This window comes from Curcuma longa, chromosome 6 (genome assembly GCF_044706935.1).
Source record: "Curcuma longa cultivar G26 ecotype Majalengka, Jawa Barat chromosome 6, ITB_CL_G26_1.1, whole genome shotgun sequence".
Taxonomy (NCBI): domain Eukaryota; kingdom Viridiplantae; phylum Streptophyta; class Magnoliopsida; order Zingiberales; family Zingiberaceae; genus Curcuma; species Curcuma longa.
The window spans coordinates 4,748,196-4,758,561 of record NC_133866.1 but is presented as its reverse complement, the minus strand read 5'-3'; the positions used below and the strand labels follow the sequence as shown (position 1 = coordinate 4,758,561).

The following is a 10,366-nucleotide window of genomic DNA, read 5'->3' as shown; positions in this document are numbered from 1 at the left end:
ATGAACCCAGATCATCTTAACATCAGGTTCAAGAGAAATCGAAACTAACATATTCAATCAGCATCAACCTACGAACTGACACATCCAACCTTAACATGGGCAGCAACCAATATGAACCCAGATCATCTTAACATCAGGTTCAAGAGAAATCGAAACTAACATATTCAATCAGCATCAACCTAGGAACTGAATCAGAGTTGATGCAAAAGACTGGGAATTGAATTCAGCAATTAGTAACGACCTAGGAACAGACATTTCAATTCCAAAAAATGAATTTCAGAAACTGGCACATGCTCATAACTGATATAGAGACTTGTATACTAGCATAATAGCTAGGCTTGTCAATGAATATGGCTTAGGCTAAGCCTGGCTTGGGTAAAATATTAAAAGAAAAAAAGTAAAAATATGATAAGAAACTAAAAGTTATATACAAACATTTTTTATTTAATTTAAATTATAATACACGGTTATCATTACAATCATGTGGATTAAATATTACTAAATAATTACATTCAGTGAGCATAGATATATGCTAATACAGATTACAAAGTGTAGATTATGCAATGCCACCAATCTGCATGCCTGAAGTTTGATCTAAATGATCATTGTTAAAACATCCGTATAACAGATGTTAAAACTATGAGAAATAAGATGCAAGCCTTATAAAGCTAGATATCCTAAGTTCAATTATAGCTAGTAGGTTGTAAGAAACATGTCTTTGATTGTTCAGGAGATATGTCACCCCCATAGAATCCCCACGAAATCATCTAAATGATTAAGTAGGACATCACTTGTCTAGCTCCAAGATAAGTCATGTGGCAAAAATAATAGAGGGGGAGAGATTTTTATTAATTTTTTTGTTATTTTAATATTTTAAATTATTTAATTATCATAATATAAAATGACCAAAATACCTCTATGATTTTATTTATTTTATTACAAGGATAGTCATTTTGGGTATTATAAGTGTAAACGTGCACCAGGCATAGTCAAAGACCAAACTCAAATCGGGTTGAGTCCACATGTCACATCTCAAGCCCAATGACCAAAACAAACTTATTTTAGCACACATTTTTTATATGTTTTTGAGGAAAAGGAGAGATTGCCTACCTTGTTTGAATAAGTTAACTAAAATTAAAGGGCAAAGGTTATATGCAATAGGTATATTGATGCAAACTAGTGTAGGTACATCCAGGATGTAAGTTGGTGGCTTTTCTGTTTGGTAATATTAAAGAATATGGGTCTTCTGTCTCAATAACTGTTAGTGAAAATATCCAGGGGGTCATTGGAGTGAAAACAATTCCTCTGTCTCGATAACTGGAGGATTCATCCTCTTAAATGAAAATTTCTTCGGAATGGATGGAATTCCAAGTTTCGTATACAATCAGGTGAAGCGAAAGATCCTTTTTATGCATGAAAACAAAGATATCGTCCAATTCTCTTTGACATTATGATGCCTAAACTGCAACTGACATGAAATGCCTTGTAGGCGTAGCTAACATAACTTCCTCTAAGCCCAGTTATATGCATGCAACTTTCTCCTTGTTTTAGCCACATAAGTGCCATGACAAACTAAGACTAGCATACCTCTCATTAAATACATCTAATATTGAATAACCTTGTAAATTATAGCTTAATAGATGTAAAATAAAGCGCCATTAATTTTGAACACTGTTTTTTTTTTAATTTTGAAGTAGTCGAGACAACAAATGAAAACTTATATTTTATTTTCATAGGAAAGTTGTTTGTTTCTAAAGTTTATAGGAATATGAGATTGAGTCACAGTTGGGAATGGCAGGTATATAGTTCTTTCTTTCTTTCCTATAGTAGCCATTTATCCTTTTTCCAGGAAAAAAAACACACCTCGTTTGTTCTCAAACGTAGGGTAAAACTAATACTGCTTGTAGGACTGCCAATTTTATCGTCATTAGCAACTAATAGAATGAGGTTCTGACAAGGACCGGTAACTAAATGCACCTAGCATTGTTAGCATCTATGGTCAATTATACTACTATAGGTAATGGTTACTTACACACCACCTAATCATGATTGCATTTTTAATGTTGAGTTGAGACTCTTCAACGAAATGCACCTATAGTTCTTTTGATGTTATTATTAAAAGTAGCCATGTGATCGTCTAAATATACTGCAAGATGAGTTCTGATCTTCTTTTTTGCACTGAAAAGGAGGATTGTATGCAATCTAAACAAGAGAGATTCCCTTTCCAAGCTTCGTTAATTCTGGCATATGCCTTGTCGTCAAAGTTGATATGCTGCCTGAGATGAAGGTTTGTTTTTAGTTTAGCTATAGGGTGAGCTAATCAAGTCTTTTAATCTACTTTCTCCCTAGGTCAACAATGGCTGCGCTTTCATCTAGGTTGTTTTCTTGCTATCTGATAAAGCAAACATCTTTAATAATAACAATTGTACTTTTAATATATTAGTTATGTCTTGCTAGCATATGGCTTGGGTGGGTACTAAAGAATATATAGGATATTTGTGCTTTTTACGACAAAGTGGTTACCCTCTTTAGCTTTTTGCTGAGGGGAAAAGGACTTAAAGAATGACCACACTCAATTAGTTCTATGCATGTGCAAGTATCTTACATTTCTTTTTATCACCTGTTTTGCTTCCTTGATAATTTTAATCAATAGTCGGCATTCAGTTCTTGAAAGCTGCTACACTTACTTTTCCCTGAGTTTAGTTTACCTGTTTCACTAGGTTTCAGAGACTTTCATGCTTTATGATTTGAGATACTTTGTTTGTTTCTCTCAGACATTTTCTTATAGCCTGATTTCTTTTTTCACAAGTTGATCATTCGTGCACCCATAGATATGTGCTCATATCAAGGTTCAAAATTCCATTCGAAATAAAGTTTCAATGGCCAACCTGCCCGAGATGCCGAGATGGTTTCGGTGCTATCTCGGCTGATAGGTGGTGTTAGTAGCAAATTGGAGGTAGTGGAGGAAGAAGATAAAAACTAAGAAAAGAAGAAGAAGAAAAAGGAAGTAGCCTAGACATGCTACAAAACCTTGTCGTAGTTAGCTCGGCCCCCGGTTCACGTAGGTGTGGCTTGTATGCTTGAAGACAGGTCATTTCGGATGATTCATACATGGTCTGACCCACTCGGCACTATTCACCTTGTCGTATATCTCAAGAAATTTAGTCATATTGTGCTAAATTATAGGTATTATAGACAATGTTTTTTTTGTTTAATATAGCTTGAAGGCAAAGCCATCGATTGACAATAAGCTATAGTTTATAGGTCAAGACCGGATTTAGTTCGAACCAATTATACTGTATTGTGGTGTTTAGAGTTCATCATTGCACAAACTATATTCATCATCAATCATTGACCCATTTATGGAAAAAACAAACTGCTGTGCCATCAGTCGTGGAGAAAATCTAACCATGCATTTTCACCTTTTGAGGAAACTAGGGCATGCACAGTAGATTATCAAACTCAGTCGAAAGCTTTGTAGCAGACAGAAAGTTTCACCAATGGAAATATTGTTTTACTTTTCTTGATAGTAGTCCTCTCTCTCCCTCTTTACTGATCACTTTATTTTATTTAGGAGGGTAGATGATAGAGAGATGGACCTTCCCCTTCAATGATTCACCATTAGCACAAAGAGTATAAGTCCTATGGTGTGTGACCACTCACTTAATTGCAGAAAAAGATATACCTGCTGTCTACATTAAGCTTGAAAGAGAATGTGTGCTCAGCATTGTCCTTGCCAGGACTGTTCTCTAAATGCTGTTTGAATGCTCTTACACAACCTTAACAGAGCACTTTAAAGGAAGAGCATGTCTTTATGTTTCTTCAATGCAGAAATAAGTATCTCATTGTTTCACTGGTTCAAACTTTTGCTCTTTCAGCTAGGTTGATTGGTGAAGTGCATTAAAGATTTAGGTCCTCCCCTCTCTTCTCTCTCTCCCAAGGACCTCACTGAGAGTAACTGTTCACCAACACCATGATTGTGAATTGGGAAGCTGGCACTGCCAGTCTTCAGTGCCTCTGAGCACCCAACAACCTTCCAAGTTGGGAGGGTGATGAGTGATAACCAACTACACTGGCTTCAAAACCTTCCTCTGGCTGAGGGCATGGGGTGAAGGGGCCAGGAAAAGGAACCACTGTGGCCTGGCTGTTACACAATGTCACCAGAGCTCCTGGTTTTGGTTCGAACAAAAGTAGTGTTTTTTGTTTACTTATTACTTTGAAAGACTTCTAGCAGTCGATTCAAGATGATGAGTTAGATTCATGGCACATTACAAGTAGATGAAAATATCCATGCTCCATCTAAGTTTCAACAAGGAAGAAGAGATACAGTTCCACTAAAACCTTTAGTATCATAATCAGACTCTTAGTTGTAATCTTTGTCAATAATGTGATCTGGTTTGCTCCTCCTTTATCTCTGTAATCCTCCTCCTCCTCTTCTTCTTCTTCTACCACCACCATCCTCAAGGGGTTTACTTGTTCATTTAACACTCCCACCCTGCCTTTTATGTTGCTCCAACACCTAGGAAATCAATAAAGGGCATCATTATTCTCTTCCTCCCATGTCGTGTTTCACCATGAGGCAAAGCATTGCTGACTTGGTAGACCGCTGGTTGATTGGCTGAAGCCTCAGGAGAAGGCTGGTCAAAACCAAGGACCGACACCATCGGAGGGCCACTGGGGAGAAAATTATCATCGGATTCACCGAACTTGTTGAAGAACCACTTCCTTGCCGTGGAGGCCTTTTCATCAAACCCTTCATAAGAATGTGAGAGTTGATCAATTACAAATGCAAAGTAAAGAAGTGATGGAAGCCAAGAGACATACCACTGGCCATGGAATAGACAGGGACAGTGCTACTGGTGAAGGAACTGAGAGAGAGATCTGTGCTAGTGGAAGCTGACTCATCTCTGGTGCTGGTGATGGCAGAGTCGGCACTGCATGCGTTGGTGTTGTTCCTGATCTCGACACCTTTGCTGCTGGGGAGAAGGGCATGAGAGAGGAGGGGAGAGAGAGAAGATGCCAGAAATGGCTTTCTTCTCCTGTAAGCATTGCTCTGCTCCCTCTGCTTCCTGGCCATGATGACATGCCAATGGTTCTTGACAGCATTGTCTGTCCTCCCAGGGAAGAGCCTGGCGATCAATGCCCATTTGTTGCCATACATCCTGTGGGCAGCCAAAAGCCTCTCCTCTTCCTCCTCACTGAATGTCTTCCTGTTGATCCTAGGATCAAGCTGGTTGAACCATCTCAGCCTGCAACTCTTCCCTGCCACAAAAACAAGATGATCGATCACACATAAAAATAAAATTTTAAAACACAAAATCACTTTTTTTTTGTTTAAATTTTTTGCTTCTGTTTGAGTTGAAAAGCATGCAACTACCTGATCTTCCTTCTAGTTTCTCAGCAATCAAGTTCCAGTTCTGAGGACCATACTTGGAGACGAGCTCTCTGAGCTTAGCATCCTCAGCTGGCCTCCAGTGCCCCCTAGCGCACAGCTTCTGCTGCCGCTTCTGCTGCTCAGTTTGATGGTTATCACTACCATCACCACCTTCTTCTTCATCCTCAGTACCCTCATGGCCCCTTGTTCTCTCCCAGCCTTCTCTCCCTCCAGAGAAGAGCCCCATGTCATCGCTTGCAGCCATTCTTAGACTTGTTTCACAATGATCCCCCAAAATGGCCAGCTAAGGACTGAAAGGATGTGATCGAGAAGCAAGCAAGATCAAAGAGCTTTAAAACTTTGTAAATGTGAAAGGAAGAGGGAAAAAAAAGGGGGGTAAAGTAGAAAACTTCTCCCTCCCTCTTCCTCTTCCTCTGTCTAGGTGGAGACAAATGGTTATGGCAAGCACAGGGTTCAATGGAGAACCACTCGTGTGGGTATTGGAGTTGGAGTCTCTCCTCTTCCCTACACACACTTTTATAGATGATACCTGCCTCTGTCTCTCTAACACTTAACAGAGCCATCAGAATTTTTTTTTGTCTTCTTGCGTCCCCCACCATTCTTGCTGTTCCAGAGCATAGAAAAAGTTGCCAAACGAGGGGAAATACAAAGTTACAGCTACCATTTACCCTCTTCTTTTTGCTGCCATTTTGTACACAGTAGTTGGTTGGTGTACCATAGTTTTAGTGGAATAGGTACTGCTCTTCTTTCGACCCTGTCCGAATCAGACTCCCATGCTTGTGCATTCTCTGCTTCTGTTGCTCCAGAATACATTGATGAACTTCACAGTCATAGTTTTTAATTTTTTAAAAAAAAATCAAGTGTCAATGAGTCTAATAGATTCAACTCTACTCATTATAGTTAAATGCACTTGAACAAACCTGCAAAACTAGGAATTTTTTACAGCATGTGAACTGCCCAACTATTGGCTAAAGGTACTCATATTCCTCTTTTTTCTAATCAATCGGTTTGGTGGTCATATTCAATGTTTATATCTGATTCCTGTTAGTTCAATATTCTGTAGTCTCTCGCCATCAAGGCATCATTCTACCTGCTAAATTGCTTTCGCCAACTAGTTCACAAACAGTCCTGCTTGAATCCAACTAAAGATAATTCACAGAAAGAAAGCATATTATGTTTTATATTTTTTTAATCACACTATAGCTGACAACCGAAGACTAGTGCCTGCATTTCATTAGTTTTTGTGGAATGGATCGGCCTACTCCTGCTTTTCTTCTCCACTCCAGATGTTTGTAAACTTGTGTGAAAGAATATATTTCATGTGTTGAGTGGACCCAATCAAACTATAAGCATTGTTTTATCCTTTTCCTAGTCAATATTGACTGCTTAAATCAATCACCTTTTTCCCTTTGGATACTACGTTTTCTTTTGTCAAGCTGCCCTTCCAGTTTGCTAAAAGACAAGTTACTGAACACATGATCAAGCTTAAAGAAAAAAAAAAAAGCTAACCTAGTCATTCCTCATCAATCTTTGTTTTCAGTTTATTTTAATACTGAAATTAAACGTGATCAGTTTTTCTTTTTGCCGAATTGTAGTTGAAGGAGAAGAATTATGATGCTCAAGCAAGGAATCATTGGACTTGCAAAGAAAAGAGATGACAAGGTTGTCCCATCCTTTGAAAGAAGTGTTCTTGCTCTCAAAGATTTAGTTTTTATTCATTAAAAATGAACAACAGGAGAGATTGTGTAATCTTTGGATACTTGTTTTTTTGTGATTCTTTGGGGGGTCTGTTTTCCTCATGCCTTGTTCTTTTGCTCAACAGGAAGAACAGTAGCAGGGGCTCTCAAGGATCCATCACTAGTTGACATGGTGATGGAGGTTCAGGTTCATGCACTTGCTCCCCTAATTGAAGGTTTGTGCTTGTCCTTTTGCATGTTGCACATTCAATCAAATGTCTTCTTTCTTTTTCGCAATGAGGGATAGGAAAGATTTGAGTTTTGTCGCAGCCCCTATAAGTATCTCTTTTTCTCAAATCACCCCCAACTCCTAGAGTAAAGTTTTCGATCGATCCTTTGTCACTCAGTGATATGACAAACACATAGCATCATTCTTTGGGAACCAAAAGCTTATCGCGTTAGGTAAAGAGTGTCAAAGATGAGAATTCACTCGTCCTAGGGGCATTTAGAATAATTATGAGGTGCAAAATGATATTTCTAAGAAATTTTTTGCTTGATTTTGTTGGTTGATGGAAACATATCATAGATAGCATTCCTATTTGTGTGCCTTGATCTTGTTGGACCATATTAATCATAGAATTTATCATAGAAAAACAATTATTATTATTATTTGATAGAAAAAAAGTGATGTAATGCACAAGAGACATATCTATCATGCTACTATTCTGTTAAATAAATTAATAAAATAATTTCATAATTATATGTAGATTAAAGACTAATTTTTGGTGAATTAGTTGACACTGTCCAAGTGTTATTGTTTCAAAGTTGTGGGCCAATGTGCAAATAACTATATATATTTTAATTGTCAAAACAGGACAAAAATTAAGGGGCCAAGTTGAGAGATGGAAATGACATGAATGGATTCGGTGAATTTTGGTGATGAAAGATCAATAATCCCAATAAGTCGAACCTATCCAAAGATCCCTCATTATCATCGTCATTGTCGTCATCATCATTTTATTTTTTGCATTGCAAAGCATCAAAATTTTCTTTCTCTACCTATTTATATTTACATTTACATGCGAAACATGTCAAATGAAGAAGGCATAGTTTCGAGATTCCAAACTCGCAAGACCTCGATGGCCATGAACAAAGTTAGGAGCTAAAATATTGCATTTGTACACGACGCACCGAACAAAGTCTAGGAATGTTGTCGTCTCATCTTTTGTTAGCTTGGCAATAGGGCACCTATCCATCTTGTTAAACAACTACTAAATTATCAATTGACGAAATATCTATGTTAATATTAGGATCTATGTAAAGAATGAATGCCCTACCCTTCTTAGGGTTAGGCCGACTGATTGCGATCGTGATGATGAATTCATTAAGTGCACTCATTCATTTGTTGTTGTTATTATCATGGTGATTATTATTAGTCTTCTTAATCTTGTTTGTTTGTAAAACTTGATTGGAGGGAGAGCTAAATGTCGGATTAATAAAGTAGTTGAAGAATTAAACACATGTGATTAGGAGTTTGTCCACTAATTGCCGACCCATTAACTTGCCTTAATTTATTTGTTTATCACATGCTTTGAGTAATTGTTTCGGTTTTGGACTTGTGGCGTGCATGTGAGCGTCGGTGGTGAGGTTTGTGGGGGTCTAATTTACTCACTTAGTCTTTTTTTTTTGAAGATAACAAATTTTTTTGTATGGAATAAAAAAATAAAGAAAAGAAGAAGAAGAAGAGTAATTTAGTTGCTAGGTCGATTCCAATATATTTTTTAATGAAATAAAACCTTCTTTTCCATTTGATCGTAAACATTAGTGCCTAGGACAGGGCTGAATAGTTGATTAAAATCAAATCGAATCAAACTTAATTAACCGAAATCGAATTGAACTGAATTTTTTTAAACTAACCAAATCGATCAAATTTTTAAATAAAAATCGAATAAATTGAACCAATAAAATATCGATTAATTCAATTTTAAATCGAATTAATTGAAATAATCAAAATTTTTAAATATTATAAAAAATTTATCAATTAATTAAAATTTTATAAATTTACTTACTTAAAATTTTATAAATTATTTTTTATTTTAATTATTCAATTTAATCGAATAAAGAATTTTAAAATTGAAATTAAACTGAATTAATCGATTTTTTAAAAAATAATTAAAATTTTAAAATAACTGAATCGAATTTTTAAATTGAGTCGGTTTGGTTGGTTTATTTAGTTTAACCGAATTTGTGTGCACCCTTGATAATGTCATTGTGTTCCATATTGTTTAAGAATTGAATTAAGTATATGTAATTGTTCAATTTACTCACAAATGGCCTATTAGCTCAGTTGGTTAGAGCGTCGTGCTAATAACGCGAAGGTCGCAGGTTCGAAACCTGCATGGGCCAAGGTATTTTTTTTCCAAATATTCCGAATAATTGGTATATGGGCCGGTTTTTATGGGCCTCCATAATGGTCCTCGTATGCCAATCTTATTTTTTGATTCCGAAAACTTGTTATATATATGGGCCGGTTTTTTATGGGCCTCCATAATAGTCCTGGTATGAAATCGGCTACTCTGAAATTGTTTTTGACTATTTGGTCCATTATTTTATTCAAATTTCTATTGGTTATTGCCTTCTGATCCAATGCATTATATGCAAAATAAATATACAAGTGACTTTGAAATTGTTGGAATAACAAAAATTTCACATGTTATTATCAACTAAGAAACACTACAAATTAATTCCTTCCTTCCGATGAGAAGATAATTCTGAAACGATAATTATAAAACGTGTCATTGGTTGATTGCAAAACGACATAACATTTGCACTCCTCAATTTATTCTGACAATAAAATTTTTTTATAAAATCAAACTAATCAATTTCAAAATTAATCGATTCGAAAAATTAAATATCTAAATTATATATATATATATATATATATATATATATATATATATAATAATATTAAAAGTTAAATTAATAATTAATTCAATCCAACAAAATAGGATTTCACTCACATCAAATAACTCAATATTGTTGATCCCATATGATATAGATAGAGATAAATTAAATATGCCCCGGGACATAGTTAAGTTGGTTACGACGCAGCAGACTTATAGAAGAGGGCAAGGGTTTGAATCCTGGCGAAGTCAGGCAATACTCTCATGGGTCGCGACCAACTGCAATTTCTCAATTTACCTCCTCACAGATGGTCATAAGATCGACCGTGTGGGACCGCTAAGGTGGCGGATTCCACCTTTAGCAAAAGAGATCGTATAAGCTCCCAGGGCAT

At 36.3% G+C, this 10,366-nt stretch overlaps 1 protein-coding gene, 1 long non-coding RNA gene and 1 other non-coding gene across 3 annotated transcripts; 2 read left to right on the top strand and 1 right to left on the bottom strand.

Moving 5' to 3' along the window:
• Nucleotides 1–2,209: 2,209 nt before the first annotated feature.
• LOC141830705 (uncharacterized) lies at nucleotides 2,210–7,300 on the top strand. The gene is made up of 3 exons (XR_012601984.1): nucleotides 2,210–2,287; nucleotides 6,991–7,057; nucleotides 7,218–7,300. It is a non-coding gene; the product is annotated as an uncharacterized LOC141830705 (long non-coding RNA).
• LOC141830704 (uncharacterized) lies at nucleotides 4,235–5,865 on the bottom strand. The gene is made up of 3 exons (XM_074718121.1): nucleotides 5,378–5,865; nucleotides 4,825–5,262; nucleotides 4,235–4,753 (listed from the first exon to the last, which is right to left on the bottom strand). The coding sequence occupies exons 1-3, from the start codon at nucleotides 5,637–5,639 to the stop codon at nucleotides 4,503–4,505; spliced, it is 951 nt and encodes a 316-aa protein (XP_074574222.1). The 5' UTR covers nucleotides 5,640–5,865; the 3' UTR covers nucleotides 4,235–4,502.
• A 2,103-nt stretch (nucleotides 7,301–9,403) lies between the features above and the next one.
• TRNAI-AAU (transfer RNA isoleucine (anticodon AAU)) lies at nucleotides 9,404–9,477 on the top strand. The gene has a single exon. It is a non-coding gene; the product is annotated as a tRNA-Ile (tRNA).
• Nucleotides 9,478–10,366: the final 889 nt, after the last annotated feature.

Excerpts from the sequence above, each read along its gene's own strand:
- LOC141830704 (XM_074718121.1), bottom strand. The coding sequence starts at position 5,639 with ATGGCTGCAAGCGATGACATGGGGCTCTTCTCTGGAGGGAGAGAAGGC. Across the intron at positions 5,263-5,377 it reads GAAACTAGAAGGAAGATCAG|GGAAGAGTTGCAGGCTGAGA; the intron begins GTAGTTGCATGC and ends TTTTTGTGGCAG. Across the intron at positions 4,754-4,824 it reads TGTCTATTCCATGGCCAGTG|GGTTTGATGAAAAGGCCTCC; the intron begins GTATGTCTCTTG and ends ATTCTTATGAAG.